We start from the raw sequence: 17,489 nt of genomic DNA on the forward strand, positions 1-17,489 counted from the left end.
CGAGCCTTGTATGGGAAGCTTGTTGAGGCTCGTCGAGCCTTAACGAGCCTTGTATGTTTTTAAGTTTTACCTCTTTTAGACTTCTATGTAGGGATGACCTCGGGATGGTATCGGTACCGATCCCGAATATTTTGATCCCGAAAATTCGAAATATTTGGTACCGGTACCGAAATATTCAGTTCGGTACCGGTACGGTACCGGTATTTCGTGCAAAATTCAAAAATACCGGTACCGTATCGATACCGAAAACTAAAAACCTGGTACCGATTCGGTATGCTCATCCCTACTTCTATGTATTGGTTTTACATTACCTAGTCGGGCTCAAGCCTTGCCTTATTTAAGGTACTACACGAGCTCGAGCCAAGATTAGGCTCGTTTATAAATTAATTAATAGATTATAAACGGGATCAAGCCCAAGCTTGAGAAACAACTGACGAACGAGCCGAGCCAGATTGGGCTCGAGCTCGGGCTCAAGATCGAAATTAAACAAGCCAAATCAGCTCAGGTCGTTTATTTTAACTAGCTAACATGTTGAGCTTAAGCTCGGCTCGTATAAAGCTTGAGCCAGATAATTTTATATTCAAAAAATTAGCTTTTTTTTTAAAAAAAAATTACGCCTGTTAGTATATTGTAAAAACAAAATAAAATATATTTAGTCATTTTACTTGAAAATTTCTTTATTTGACTTTGTATACGAGTCAATTTCGAGAAAGTTGATAGCTTTTTGAACAGCCTTACTTGAGCGCAACTTTCAACTGTTCGGGCGTTTGACCCGTTGGTCTTTTATCATTTTTTTTATTGACCCGATTGACCTGACCTATCTATAACTAAACAGGTCAAAACTCGAAACACACCTGTCTGTATTCCGTCTCAAACTGACGAAGCTCGGTTCTTTTTCTCAAAATCTGCTGCTCAATATCCTTGAGTTTATGAGTCGAGTCCTCATATGTAGTGGCACAAATAGCCTCGATCGTATAAGATACTGTTTTAAAAAAGTTATCACCTGCAATAAAACAAAAGTTCATATTCTGCATAAAATTAAAATCCCTAAAAAAATAAAAAATAAAATAAAAATGAAAAGATTCTAACCGTAAACCGCAAATATGTGAGTGCCTGACCTCAGTTCCGAGACCTCACACGGTTGAAGACCTTCTAACCGCTTAAAGAAAGCAGCTTCGGGGTCTTTAGCCATAGCTAACTGTAAAATTAACTAAAATACATTAATAACCGAAAATGATTTTTTTTAAAGTGGAAAGCTTTTAAGTTGTTGGTAAATGCTTACGGCTTTGACAGTTGAATCCATTCTGTATACTTGAAAATGCAAGAAATACATCCCGGCTGATGTCACCTTACCTGTCTTCCTGCACGAGATGATGTCATAAATTAGAAATTTGAACTTTCATAGTGCCATTTGTAATCTAGAACATTCACGAAAAGAAAACCCAAAAACAACTAAAAACGTGCTTCGTTAGCTGCCACGTCATAAGAACATCATTCTTCAAGAACAAGAAAATCCCACCAAAAATGCATGGCACTTCATCACCATCTTTCACATTTATTTTTAATTACCGATCTTTTTATTTTAGTTATATATAAACAAATATTTAAATATTTTAAATATTTTTAGTCAGGGAAACTTTAAAATTCGCAAAAACATTCAAATTTTACAAAATTAAAACTTAGTTAATATTATAGATTATAAAATTTAATATTGACAAACTTTTAAATTTATAATATTTAAAATTTATAAGTTTATAAATACAATTATTCATTATTCATTTATAACTATATATGATATTATTTTGATAAAAAAAAGCAAAATAGAATAAAATGAATTACCTGTAATGCGAGACTATAACCGCCACCATTATCTTGCTCAAAATAAAGTAGTTTAAATTTGCTTTGTGCGGTTGAAGTGACTCTAATAACAATTCCTGACTTAGCTTGTTCATCACTTATTGTAACACTAAAGAAATGTGCACATTGTTTCTCAACCTGCAAATTTAGTTATAAATTATTTTTTTATTTCAAATAACAAATTTACTAAAATAAAGATTTTGTAGCACGTAAATATAAAAAAAAATGCACCTTTCCAGTAACTGATGATCCTATCGGAAGGGGTCTAACGGTGACGGTTCCGTTTAATGCTTCTTCGAGAACATTGGCGGAAATAGTCGTCTTAATAGGAACTCCAAGCTTGCTTAAAAATATTAAAATAAAAATGAGGAAATAATGTAATTAATAAAAAAATGTTTTTTTATTAATAATTACCTGAATAGTGCTGCAAACATTGTGTTCACGGTTCCGAGGTTTGATAAGTCGATTTCCATGTCCACGCCTTCCGCGTCAATAGCCTAATTCGATTGATAAAAATGCTTGGATATAAAAATAAAAATTTTAAAAGAAATCGAAATTGCATGTTCGTGTTCGTTTGTTCAACTTCAACCAGATAAACGATCAACATGAACATAAATGAACGAATGAGACGTGTTCATGTTCGTTTATTAAATAAACGAACTTCCCGCCAAAAGATTCACAAACAGTTCACTAAACGTTCGGTTCGTTTACAGGCCTAATAATCATTAAAAAGAAAACGAGTACCTCAAACCCTGAACTGTCATATTGTCTTCTTTTTTCTGGATCGGACAATATGCTGTAAGAATATGCAACCTCTTTAAATAGTTCCGAGGCTTCGGGATTACTAGCATTTTTGTCAGGGTGATACCTGCGTATGAACGATATCTGATATATAAGAGACCGATAACACAAATAATAACCAATTTTAAAGGTTTAACAATTTAGTCGGTTTTTATCATTTATTTTAATTAAAGATTAAAATGTTAGCTACTTCAACCATTTTTTGTATTGTTTTAAGACTATGATATAAACTTTCTCTTATTGACATTTTATATAAACATTTTTTTGGAACGTATCTAGCACTTTTTTCGCTTCTGCTCTGCATTAATATTAACAAATTTAAATAAACTTTTATCATAGAAGGTTATTATTTCTTCAAGAACACATAGCAGAATACATTTAAACAACTTATTTGCTTATTAAGTACTTTAAAAGCAGACAAGAATATTCAATTGTTTGCTTATCTGTGTCCAATGAGCATAGTCTGTTTATGGAAACAGTTTACTTCAAACTCATTATTCTTGGTGAATTCAAAATTACAAGTCTGCCCTTAGGGTGATATAACTTGTTTTTAAAAAGCTGATTATCTGCTTATGCTTAAGTATAAGTGGTAAAAATAAGCAAAAATTATAAACACCTCATAAACCTAACATATAAGAGTTCCAAATTAAACCGAAGAATTCCCTAAAAAAATAAAAACTTTGCAAATTGACAATAATAAATCAATGAATATGAACAATAAGCCAGTAGCATAATGTCAAGTAGAACTTCATCAAGTTGCAAGTGCGGATATCGCTTATCGCACGTCACAAACAATCCAGGATCAAATTTATTAACAATAAATGCAGCCATACACAAAGAACTAAAATTCCAAAAGCTAAACAAAATTGAAACATTCCCAAAAAAAATTGTAAACTTTGCAAATTGAGAATAATAAACTAATGCATATGAGCAATAACCTAATGACAAGCATAAATTCATCAAATTTCCAAGTGTTGGTATCAGTAAGGGGTGTAAACGAGCCGAGCCGAGCTTCAACTTAAGAGAGCTCGACCTCGGCTCGATTCGACTTACGAGAGCTCAAGCTCGGCTTGTTTCGAGCGCTCTTTGTAAAGCTCAGCTCGTGAATCGTTTTTTCACAAGCTCAGCTCGTTTACTATTTATTAATTGATTTATATACGTTTTATTTTTTATTTTTTACATATTTTGAGAAAAACCTTAGAACGAGCCTAAGCTCGGTTCGAGCTCGGCCATGTGAAATTAATATATAGAAGGCCAAAAGAGGTAAAACTTAATAATACACAAGGCTCGTTAAGGCTCAACAAGGCTAAGCAAGCTTTCTATACAAGGCTCAAGCTCAGGCTCGATAACTAAACAAGCTTTATTCGAGGCCCAGGCTCGGCTCGAGCTTTTTATCGAGCTGATCTCAAGTAGCTCGCTAATCCCAATTCACAACTCACACAAGATCAAATCCATCATCAAGAAACAAACTCAAACACAAAGTAAACCTAAAACCAATACAAATTGTGAATCATAAATCAACAAAAACAATTAACAACCTATAACCAGCAAAAAAAGAAGCAAGAGACAAACTTTAGCACAAATTAAAACCTAAAAAACAGCACTTGACAGAAACAATTAATTATCTAAAAACCAACAAAAGTGGAGCAAGAAAGAAACTAATTAATTTATATACGTTTCTATTTTTTTTTTTTTTGATATTTTGAGAAAAACCATAAACGAGCCTATGCTCGGCTCGAGCTCGTGTAGTTCCTTAAACGAGCAAGTGTAAAACTCTTACATAGAAGTCCAAAATAGGTAAAACTTAAAAATACAGCCTCAACGAGCTTCCCATACAAGGCCAGGCTCAGGCTCAGGCTCGATAACTAAACGAGCTTTATTTGAGGCGATCTTAAATAGCTCGCGAGCGCCTCGGGTCATTTGTCAAATTAATTATCAAGAAACAAACTCATACACAAATTAAACAACTTTCTTAAAACCTAAAAACAATTACAACTCACAACCCACCCAAATAAAAATCAAATTTAGTATCAAGAACCAAACTTTAACACAAACTAACACCTAAAACCAATCAATAACAATTAAAAACCTAAAAACCAGCAATTAATAACCCAAAAATTAACAAAGAGATACCAACTTGAGAGCAAGTTTCCTGTAAGCAGACTTAATCCCCTGATCAGAACAGTCTTTCGAAACACTCAGGGTGTGTTTGGGATTCCTTATTTTAGTTGAAAAGGACTTATGAATTTATAATAAGGAGTTTCTAAAAAAGTGTTTGAATTAATAAAAGTCAATAAGTTGTTTTTTAAAAAGTGTTTATTTAACTTATTGATGGAAAATGACCAAAAAGGACACTTTTATATAAGTGAATAAGTTGTTTTTAAAAAGTGTTTGGGTAGAATGAAAGGGTGGAATGGGTATTTTAAACATATAAGGAGATAAGTTACTATATTCCAACTTATTCAAAACCCATTTTTTAGCCTATGAATAAGGAGAAAGGAAAAAGGCCTTAATGATTCCCAAACACTATATAAACATAAAAATAACTTATTTATCCTATATAAGTTATAAGGAGAGAAAAATAAGGAATCCCAAACACACCCTCAGAACCTAATTACGGTATTACCCCCAACAACTTTCTTAAAAACTCCGCAAACTAATAACCATAAACAAGCTTTATTTGAGGCTCATCTCGAGCTCGAAAAAGCTCGTCTTTTTTCGACGATCCGATCTCAACGGGTCATTTAGGTATCACTAATCACAACTCTCAACCCACCCGAAATCAAATTCAGAATCAAGAACAAACTTTAACACAAATTAACACCTAAAAAAAATTAATGACCTAATAATTCCCAACAAATTCATGAAAACTTTGCAAATTGAGAGTAATAAATCAATGTATGCAATAAATAACCTAACTGCAACCAGAATCTAATCGAATTACAAGTCTTGATATCCCTAACTACAACCCACCCGAAAGCAAATTCAGTGTCAAGAAACAAACTTACACCTAAAAACACTTAATAACCATTATAACCAAAATCCCAACAAAAAGAAACAAGAAAGCAACTAACTTTAGAGCAAGTTTTCTGTAAGCAGATTTAATAACCTCACAACAACAACCAAATTATAATTCTTGGTATCACTAATCACAACTCTCAAGAAATCAAATTCAGTATCAAGAACCAAACTTTAACACAAACTAACACCTAAAAACAATCAAAAACAATTAATAACCTAAAAAACAGCAATTAATAAACTAAAAATAACACCCAAAATCAAATTCAGTATCAAGAACCAAACTTTTAACACATAAAAACAATCAAAAACAAAACCTAAAAAACAATCAATTGATAACTAAAAAATTAACAAAAAGATACTAACTTGAGAGCAAGTTTCCTGTAAGCAGATTTAAACTCCTGATCAGAACAATCTTTCAAAACACTTAAAACCAAATTACGAAATTACACCCCCCCCCCCCCTCTCCCGCCCCAACAACTTTCTTAAAACCTACGCAAACTAATAACCATAAACAAGCTTTATTTGAGACTCGGGCTCAGCTGGAGCTTGAAGAAGCTCGTTTTTTTTCAAACTTGTTATCGATTCGATCTCAACGGGTCGTTTAGGTATCACTAATCACGTCCATGGCTTTATAGCCTAGTGGCATCTTGGTGGTGGGATAAGGCTTAGGGACCATAAGGTCCTGGGTTCAAATCTTACAAGGGGGTTTTTCCAAGATTTATTGGGTTTCCTCCTAAATTGGTGGTTAGGCATCATTGCCTAGTAGAGATGGATATGATCGCGTGGTTCTGCTGGTGACACGATGATACTCCAGTGGTCCGTGAGTGATCCTAATTTGCCGTTCAAAAAAAAAAAAAAAAAAAAGGTATCACTAATCACAACTCTCAACCCACCCGAAATCAAATTCAGCATCAAGAACCAAACTTTAACACAAATTAACACCCAAACACAATCAATAACAATTAATAACTTAAAAAACAGCAATCAATAAACTAAAAATTAACACCCGAAATCAAATTCAGTGTCAAGAAACAAACTTTTAACACAAATTAACACCAAAAAACATCAATAACAATAAATAACTTCCAAAACAGCATTTAATAAACTAAAAATTAGCAAATAGATACTAACTTATAGCAAGTTTCCTGTAAGCAGATTTAATAACCTCACAACAACAAGAATTTTAATAACCTCACAACAAGAAAAAGAATTTTACCAAATTATAATTCTTGATATTACTAATCACAACTCTCAAGAAATCAAATTGAGTATCAAGAAACAAACTTTAACACAGAGTAGCACCTAAAAACAATTAATAACCAAAAACCCAACATAAAAAAAAAAAAAAAAAGACTAACTTGAGAGCAAGTTTCCTGTAAGCAGATTTAATCTCTTGATCAGAAGAATCTTTAGAAACACTCAAAACCTCATAAGGGTCTCTTCGATTAGCAATCACAGGCACTGTTGCTGTTGTTGAAGAAGAAGATGTACCTCCTTCAGTTTTTGACCCACCCATCTCAAATCTCAAACCCTAAAACCCAAATGGACACAATTGGCTGTCAATTTTCAAGAATTGAAAACAGGGGTAAAATAAAAGAGGGGTGGATCAGAGGGTAGATTTGAAGAATTGATGATTTGGGTATTTTGAATTGGTAAAGAATCTTGTTGCTTTCACTGTGGATATGGATTTTGTTGTTTTCACCAATGAGGGTGTTTTGGGTTTCTTATTTTGTTTACTTGTAACTTTTTATTAAGTTAATAAGTTATAAAAATGTAACTTATTAAACTTTTCCTCACACAGTGTAAGCAATCCCAAATACCTTATTACTTTTTAAAAAGTTTATAAGTTATAAGTTGATGAAAATATGCAATCCCAAACACCCCATAATTTGGTTTTGATGAAGAATGTTAGCTAAATTACAAAAGCCCGCCGCAAAAAATTGGATAGCTTGTCATATGGGCTAACTAAATAAATAATTTTATTTTAAATGTTTTATAGCATTAAAACAAAAAGAAAATAATAATTATAAAAAAAAATTATTAATTATTATTATTATAATTTTAATGTCATGTTATTAAAAAGTTGCTCACACACAAGTTGGCACCAGGGCTATTATGTGTTGGTAAAACTCATGCATTGTTTCCATAAGTTGGCAGGAATTCGGTTGGTATTGGTTGCGTTTTTTAAGGTACCAAAATTAAACCCAGAATAATTCCTTAAACTAACGTGTTTATAACAAATTAAAAAACGACTAAAAGAATGGACGTTGCGGTGGCGATTCGACATAAATTTAGTAGGTATTGATTAGGTTCATTACGATACGGGCAGGAAAAAATAACAAAATCAATTTGTAGTATGTTTAAAATAACTTTGACGTATGTTTGATTTGTTGATTTATTTTATTATTTACCTAAGATACAGTTGTTATTTAAAATTTATAAACTTTAAATACGAACATAAAAAGTGATTTAGAGTTATTTAGCAATAAAAAGGTAATCTACTCAAATAAGAAAATAACTGGACAAAGCAAAATATAAAATGAAGAAAAACTGTTTTTCGCAAGAATCCTACCAATGAAGAACACTTGAAACGAATTCCTTTACTATCGATCCTTTTCGAAAGGCATGGCAAAAATCAAAATACAAATCCTATATGTGGCCTAACTTTCTTCAGACATATGTGTTAGGTATTAAACAGAGTCGGTACGCAGCAGAAACACCAACACACACGCACAAACGAAAGCAATAAATAAGAGACACGAGATTTTACGTGGTTCGGTCAAGGCGACCTACGTCCGCGGGCTGCAACTAGGGTATTTTTATTAAGCGCGGTACAAAAGATTACAATACATGACAATGGTATATATAGAGAACAATTAGGTTAAATGGCTTAGGGACCAAGAAAACTCCAAACGGGCCATCCTCCATAATTAAACGGGCCGCCCCCTTTATCTTCTAATTGTCAACCATCGAACCCAGGCCAAAGGCCTTCACTAATCCTAACAATCTCCCACTTGAAGGCCTTGCGATAAACTCTAGCTCGCCATTCAAGTACAAAGCAACCCAGTCATCAGTAATATCAGTAATCTTTATTAACAAGTCTTCCAAGCTTCCAGTTCCCATAAACAAGCTGAGACTTACCACCTAGTTGCAGCACCCCCTTCAACATCAAGTACCTGAAGGGCCAGTTGAAGCTCCGCCGAGCCCCAACTCATCAGCCGAAACTGATCTGTCCTCTATCTCAACTGATACGCATGATCCACCATATCCAGAGATAACCCGAGAACCACTACCACTCTCCTCTTTTAGCAAGAGTTCCCCAGGAGAGATTTTATCAATCGGAATAACGGTATTCAAAACCCAACGTTGTTTTGTAACTGCTCCCGGAACACAACCCGTGCTCCCACTGTCACCAAACCCCTGACCTGTTTTAGACCTCCGACCCCGCTCAGCTTGAATCACCTTGGCACCAGGCCCTACTCTTGCAAATTGAACCTTATTTTGCCCCTTCGACTCAGCGAACCCGACTTTGTTTTGAGGGACGGTCATACTTCCCTCAGTAGGCACATGCACCATGTATAATGACTTCCACGAGCAATAACCATATTACCTTTAGTTACCTTCCATTTACCTCCACCAAACTTTACTTCCATGCCTAGTTCGTCCAGTTGACTAACAGAGATAAGCCTCTCTTCAACGATGGAATAACCCTAACATTCTTCAAGTTCCAAACGGTTCCCAATGGAGTTACCAAATTAACATCCCCCATGCCTGTAACATTAAGAACATCACCATTAGCAATACGTACCTTCCCAAAGTTACCAACTTTTAGATTCACCATCGTCTCCCCGCTGTGCGTAGCGTGAAACGAAGAACCGGAATCCATGACCCAAGAGTCCACCATGCTATCCACACTACAAAATAATGCCTCGTCATCACTGACGTCGTCATTAACCTGTTCAGCAGTGTTCACCTCAGCAGCCTTTCCCTGTAATTTGTTTGGACAATCACTCTTAACATGTCCAACTTCATTACACCTCCAACACTTCACATTCTTCCGGGTTCTAGACGAACTCCTCCCCCGAATCCCACTGCTTCTGTTATTTTCCCTTCCCCTGCCAGCATAAAACATACCAGAAGATGATCCTCCACTCGTGCTTTTCTGGCGAACGTCTTCACCCAACACAATGTGTCGGACCCCCTCAAATGTCAAACCATCGGCCCCCGTGGAACTAGTAATGGCCGTTACAGTCCCATACCAACTCTCAGGCAAAGAAGATAACAATATAATAGCTTGAGTCTAATTATCCAACTTCATGCCCACAGAAGCTAACCTTGACATGATCGAGTTGAAATCGTTAATATGACTCGTGACTGAACTTCCCTCGTGCATCCTTGTCATAAACAATTCTCTCATCAAGAACACCTTATTGGTTGCAGACGGTTTTTCATACATATTTGACAGAGCTGCCATCATACCACGAGCCATGGTTTCTTTCATAATATTAAATGCAACGCTCCTCGTCAAAGCCAATGTAATTTTACCTCTAGCCTTCTTGTTCTTTGAGTTCCAAATTACTTCTTCGGCTTTATCCATTCTATCCGGCTTTTCTTCCAATACCATATCCAAATCATGTTCCACAAGTAACGCATCTATTTGCATCTTCCACCATGCAAAATCAGTCCCGTCAAACTTTTCGATTCGAACCTTCCCGTCTTCAGACATCGCAAACGAGAAAACAGAGAAAAAACCAATAAACAAAACTCTAACCCAAAACCTTTCTTGCACCCCGAAACTTCTGTCAACAAATAACCAACCCACACAATCAAAACAAACCCGGATAACAAACCGAATCTTGGCAACCAACCCGAGTCAAACAATCTCAAAAAACAAGCAAACGCTAATCAGACCTGTGATATTCGACAATTTCGGGTCTCGTTTGTATTCGTTTTTGTATTCGTTTATCATGTAAACCGACCCATTTTGTAAACCAAAGCTTATGATATAATCAAAATGATGGATTTTATGTTACAATATTGTTTTACACTTGTTGGGTCTTGAAAACATTCTTTTTGGTCCTTAAAACTCCTTAAAATGACTTAAACCAAACTTTGTGGACTATTATTGCCATTTACCAAAGACTTGTTTGACCATTTCAACCATCACATGCATCTTTACCCTATTTGTATGAACCATACTCTTATCATTATAAAAGCAAGGCTCCATACACCATTTTGGTTGTTCATCTTCTCCAAATCTCTCTCAAATCCAAGTATTCATCTTCAACATTTTGTTATTTTGATTTCTTAAGGTCAACTAACTATAGTCTTTCATTTTAACTTGTTCATCTAATATTACTAACACTTGAATATGGTGGTACAACATATATATAATACACACCCCTTGTTTCCTTTATTTGTTACTTCACCGACTCCGGTTGGTTAAGTTTCGAATGTCATAAGGCAAGGCTTCATGGAGGACTTCGTGTTCTTGATATATATTTACACACACATAACTTATTATTATATCACTTATGACTAACTTCTAACCCTTTTTAGTTTGTTCATCTTATTTACAAGTTCCATGGTGTGGGTTTGTATAAGACTAACCTCGGTTTAACCGAAACTAGTCCAAACCGGAAACCGAACTTTTGTTTACTAGTTTTGTTAAAATAGTTGTTTAAACATGTTTATTGCTAGATTTGAGTTTCAAAAATCATTTTTACAAGTTCTTTGATATTAAGCATATGGAATCCATCTATGAACTCGTTGGGAGATGGAAACCGAACTAAACCGAAACTTTTGCTTAAAAGACTTGTAGTTAACTTTTTAGTTGTAAAATTTAAGTTTTCTTCATTTATAAACCAATATACAAGTTCTATGATATTTGGGCATGTAGAAACCATCTATGAACTATTTGTGAGATGGAGACCGAACCAAACCGAACTATACCGACTTTTACTCGCTTAAGACACACAAGTGTGTTTTTAGCTATCAAGACTTGTATATTTATTTAAAAATAGTTTACAAACTGATTTTAATTATTTTCTTAAGTACTTGGAATTGTTGGATCCAACTTGATCTCATCACATAGTTTGGACCGACAAAACCGAACACTCGCTTAACGTGCGTTGTTAGTTCTAAACAATAGATCTACATACTTGGTTAAGTGTTAGTATATTTTAATGAGTTATCTCATAACAATTAATATGTTGGAAAGTTGACTTTGGGTTTGACCATTTGTCAAGACCCGAATCGACAACCCGAACACTCGTTAAAAACCCATTTTAGTATCTTTGTCCTAAAGGAACTTGCATTTTAGCATTTTTCCCACCTTATTACTTAACATTGGTTAAGTAGATATTAAGGTTAGATAATTTAACCGGGTTTCGAGAAAACTTACATTTTTAAAGGATTGTTATTATAAATTCTTAAATAGTTACATTTTAAACCTTGAACTTTAATTGTTTACTTTTTGCAACAATTATTTTATTTAAAGATCTTCAAGACAACCATTCTAAATCCAAGATTTTATTGTCATTTAGGCCTTGCTCGTTAAACTTCATCCATCCGGTTATTCATCTTTTACCGATCAAGTTTTATACTTGAACGTGAGTAACTTCATACCCCGTTTTCTATCTTTTGTTTTGGGGTGACATTTCATACTTATTCAAATCAAATGCTTTATACTTGAGTCTTAAACCACAAACGTTGTTGTATACTTTACTTGAATAATTGCTCGATTTGGTGTTCTATGCTTATATGCCTATGTGTTTATCGCTTTCGGTTGGTGGAATCTATAAATCCTAGACTACTTGGCATCCCCTTGTAGCAAGGTGTCGTTAACGTAATGCAATTAACGATATTCTATTAAATCCTAGACTACTTGGCAATCCCTTGTAGCTAGGTGGCGCTAACGTAATTCTATTAGCGATTGTCAATTTATCCAAGTTTATAGCTATTATTTATGGTTTTGTATAATAGTTTTGTGGCTTTTCATACTATATATCTATTGTTCAAACTTATGAATTGCTCACCAACCTTTGTGTTGACAACTTTATTTTATGAAATGTTACAGGTTTGCATCTAGGCTGATTATGGAGTTCGGTGAAGAAAATGACACAAATACCGTTAGGATATTAGCAAAAATGAACAATATTTGATTTGCTATATTTTGCTATATTTTGTTGTATTTGACTTATGAATATTTGGTTATGTTACATTTTCGATGTTGTGAAATGAAATAAGTTTGTTTAATATTGTCGCTTTAAATAGTGTCATGCGCTTATGGGCAATCGTTACACCTCGGCATGTTCCGCCGCCTTTGGTCGGGGTGTGAAAAGACCAAGAAACGATTAAACCTGATTTCTCCTGATTAGTAGTTGAAATAGAGGCTATAGACAACGGTTTCCGGTGAACGACCTTCGATTCTAGTCCGGCAACAAGAAGCAGCCGGCAATGCTTCTTCTTTGTTTAACAGTCACAATATAATGCAGAATAGCGGCACACCAAAGAGTTTCCTTTTTAAAACAAAGTCAAACCTAATTGCAATAAAGGACGAACAACTTTCTTTTCTTTTGGTGCAAGTCACGACAAAACAAAAGAACAAAAAAAGGGAATTTTTACCACCTCCTTTGACCAGCAATTTAATTAACCAAAAGGAACCTCTCCTTGATGTTCGAGCCACACCAAACCCAAAAAAAAACTTCCAAGGGTTTTACGAATAAGACTTACAAACCGGAAATAATTCTTCCGTCTCAGTGCATCGTGTGTTCAACAAACCTTCAGCTCTGATGCCACTTGTTAGGTATTAAACAGAGTCGATACACAGCGGAAACACCAACACACACGCACAAACGAAAGCAATAAATAAGAGACACGAGATTTTACGTGGTTCGGTCAAGGCGACCTACGTCCACGGGCTGCAACTAGGGTATTTTTATTAAGCGCGGTACAAAAGATTACAATACATGACAATGGTATATATAGAGAACAATTAGGTTAAATGGCTTAGGGACCAAGAAAACTCCAAACGGGCCATCCTCCATAATTTAAACGGGCCGCCCTCTTTATCTTCTAATTGTCAACCAACGAACACAGCCCAAAGGCCTTCACTAATCCTAACAATATGTTACTATAGTAATTTAGGTTTCCAATTATATATAGATAATGTTAATGTAGCTGTAAGAAAACTTTACGAGATGAGAGAGAGGAGGTATGCTTTGTTTGTCGTAAGGTATGTTTGGATTCAAATAGGGAACATGCAGTAATTTTAAAGAGCTCTCGAAGTTTGAGTACCAACACGATTTTGTTGTTATGGGTGATCTTTTTGACATATGTAGGCGCAACATAACTTCTGTTAAAAAATATGCAATTGTGGCTATGAACAAACACGATAAAGCTATTTTCATGGTAGATCATGTTGTGTTAAGGACTACTTCATGCTAGGGGTGTTTAAAGTCGGATATCTGGACTTTCGAATATCCGAACTTCAGATATCCAGACCTTTCGGAGAGTGATTTTCACAATCCGAATCTGAATTCGAAATTTCAGATATCCAAAATTTCGAATATACGGTCGGATGGTGAACCGGATAACCGAAAAGTCCGAAAAAAATAATAGTTATAAAAAACTTTAAATAAGAACTTTTAAAAATATTTTGGATATCCGAAATATCTGAAAATTTGTCCGAAATGTCCAAAAGTTTATCCGAAGTATGCAAAATATCCAAAAATTATCCAAAATTTATAAATAATACTTATTATTGAATAATTAAAAAATATTCTGGATAGTTCGGATTTCGGATATCCGAACTATCTGAAAATTTCAAAATCACTATTTGAATCCAAAAATTCGGATATCCGATATTTCGGATAATTCGTATTCGGATACAAATCTGGATTCTTTGTACTTAAGATTGTAGAGCTACTTAATCGATTCCAGCAGGTCATGGAAAGTAATGTTATGACTCCGTCGTCTATGAAACTAGGTTGGCCCTTATGGCACAACCGACAACATGAAGACGCGAAACACGTTGAATTTTGAACCTAATATTGATTAGTCGCAATTGATTCATAAATGAACTAGGCTGTGTTTAGGTGAGCTTTTAAAAACTGCTTATTTGATTTTGAAAAGTAAAAGTTGGTTGACAAGCTTCAGGAAAAGCTTGTAATTGAAGCTTTTCATAATTGTTTTTGCTTCTCAAAAAGCAAATAAACAAATAAGCAGTTTTAAAAAGCTCAGCCAAACACCCCCTACGTAACGTTATGTAAATTACTAAATTCATTATGGTTGTTTATAGTTTCAAATCCAAAACTTTTGATTTAAAAGGATAACATGGTGTTTATCTTGAAGTAAAGAACTAAGGAGCTGTCTGGAAAGTGCTAAATCATTAAGATGTCTGAATGATTAAGGGGCTCTGAGCCAGTAAGTGTGAAAATTCAAAAGCATCGGAGTTTTACTTGAATATCTAACTAGACTATTCGAATTTGAAATAGATTTATAATCATGGAAGTCGGTCGAATTCTTAGTTAAGATAAAGTATCCGACCACTTACAAGCTTTCTAAGAGATTATAGGAGAGAAATACAACAATGAAACCATACCCAGTAGGATCAATGGATCGTGGATGTATGCAAACCGTACTTTTACCCCAAAGGATCACGGAGAACCCCAACTAGAGGGGAGCAAACATCGGTTCGTTTATGTTTTTAAACATAACTGCAACGGTAATCGATAATCGGTTTTTGGAAAACCTATAATCGAAACCGGTTTGGTTATTTCGGTTAGTATATCGGTTTTTTGTCGGTTTGGTTTCGGTTAATAGATTGTTTATAAACCAAAACTAACCTTGGCTAAAAATTTAAGCTTAGCATAATGACGAAACCAACTCTTTTGCTTAGTAATACATGAAATAGATGCATATAAATACATGAAATATAGTTATAAAACCTGACATGTACATGAAACGAATGTATCAAAATCATAAATATATGAAAATAGAGGTATAAAAGCTAGAAATATATGAAAAATGAACTATTCGATTTGGTATCGGTTGATTTACGGACTACGGCACACACAAAAAAAATAAAACTTTAACCAATTTTCGCGGTTTTCTGTTAATCGATTTATGGGAATTCGGTTTTCTATCAATCGAATTTTTTTTCAGTTTTCGGTTAAATTCAGCTTGATGTAAATACTAAAAGTGTGTACCACAACGTTACTCTTTAAAGGTTCACATGCATTACTTAGCTTATGAATGATAGTAAGTTGATAAGAAATTAAGGATGACTGTTATGCTAACAACTTTTTGTATAATGAATGATCATTGTGACACATTAATCTTATATCATACATTACATATATTAAGGTTAAAGAAACAAGATTAATCATAGTAACATTAAGATTTGCGTGAAAGTTTCATGTTACATCATGTGTAGTAATCACACCATTCCTACATACCAAGAAAAAGCACTTGTTTTGTACTTTTATCAGTTCATACAAATTTAATTACAAATGCATGGATTTTTAAGATACCGATTTCATTGAACAATTATAGAATATTGGTTATTTTTTAGCATTTTTTCGTCAATATTACCTCCTACTTTAAGCTAAACAAAAGAAAAAAAATTAACATTAACCAACATTCATATATGTTTTGTTAAGAACACTGAATTTTTATTTTGAAATAATATTTTATAAAAAAAATTCATTCACAAAACTGTAACATAGTGAAAGTTTGTTGACTAAACTGGATAATCTCTTGGGAGTACTTAAACAAAACACTTTGAGAAATTTAGCTATTGTTAAACCCTTAAAATTATCAACATGATCAAGCTATTTATTATATCATATAATCTAATGTTTATGTAACATATTGACATGTTATTATTATATTATATGTTATAAATATACTTCTTCAGAAATGATGAGTTTGTCCAAAGTGTCCATAGTATTTTTGATTGTGGCATGCTTGGAGAGGTCAACTTTGAGATATGATTTCTCAATGAAATCTATACTTATTTTATTTTAATAGATAAAGGCAGAGCCGGCTCAAAAGAAGGTCAGGGAGGTCGAATGCTCCATGCCCATTTTCTTAAGAGACCCATAACTATTAAAAAATAATAATATGTACTTTATATATAATATTGTTTTGAAACATAAGTCTACAAAATGACTTTTGATGCAATTGCTATAATGTCGGTCTATAGAATCAAAGATCATGAGTTCAAATTGATGGGTTTTTTGTATGAAAAAGAAAAATTCCTTTGTGTTTTATATTGGCTATTATGGTAACTTATTATTATTATTATCATTTGCTTTGATTTTAATTTTGATTTGTTTTGGGTTTTAAAAATTCAATCAAATTAGTAAAATTGTTGAATTATTTATCACATAAATTAAAAAGTTATGATTTCAAAGCCCTTTAATATGATCATTCCGAGCCCCGAAATTTTAATGTATTCTCGGAGACGGCCCTGGATAAAGATTGTAAAGACCTATAGTTTTTTATGCCATTAAAAATTGTATGAGAATATGACGTTTTAACCTGATCTATTTCATTGAGTTGTGTTGCATCTCAATGATAGAGATTTTATTGTTAGTTTCATACCGATGTTCAATTACAATGAGATGTGTTGTAACAACTTGTTTCTTTAGTTTGGGCAACCGACTTAAGAAATCAGACGTATAATTTCATACGGGTCAAACCCATAATTCTAGTTTTGTCTAGATCATCATTAGCCATTGACGGAACTAGAAGAAATTTCAAAGGCATCTTAAAAATATATTTTGGATCTAGAGTACCTAATA

General features: G+C 33.8%; 1 protein-coding gene across 1 annotated transcript; it reads right to left on the minus strand.

Annotated features, from left to right (window-relative positions):
• Positions 1-832: 832 nt before the first annotated feature.
• Positions 833-7,364, minus strand: LOC143578723 (chaperone protein dnaJ 15-like). The gene is made up of 8 exons (XM_077062204.1): positions 7,038-7,364; positions 2,602-2,725; positions 2,272-2,354; positions 2,089-2,200; positions 1,840-1,995; positions 1,283-1,396; positions 1,090-1,198; positions 833-1,003 (listed from the first exon to the last, which is right to left on the minus strand). The coding sequence occupies exons 1-8, from the start codon at positions 7,193-7,195 to the stop codon at positions 837-839; spliced, it is 1,023 nt and encodes a 340-aa protein (XP_076918319.1). The 5' UTR covers positions 7,196-7,364; the 3' UTR covers positions 833-836.
• Positions 7,365-17,489: the final 10,125 nt, after the last annotated feature.

This window comes from Bidens hawaiensis, unplaced genomic scaffold (genome assembly GCF_021521415.1).
Source record: "Bidens hawaiensis isolate Kalapana, Puna unplaced genomic scaffold, B.hawaiensis_p1.1 tig00029326_1, whole genome shotgun sequence".
NCBI classification, from domain to species: domain Eukaryota; kingdom Viridiplantae; phylum Streptophyta; class Magnoliopsida; order Asterales; family Asteraceae; genus Bidens; species Bidens hawaiensis.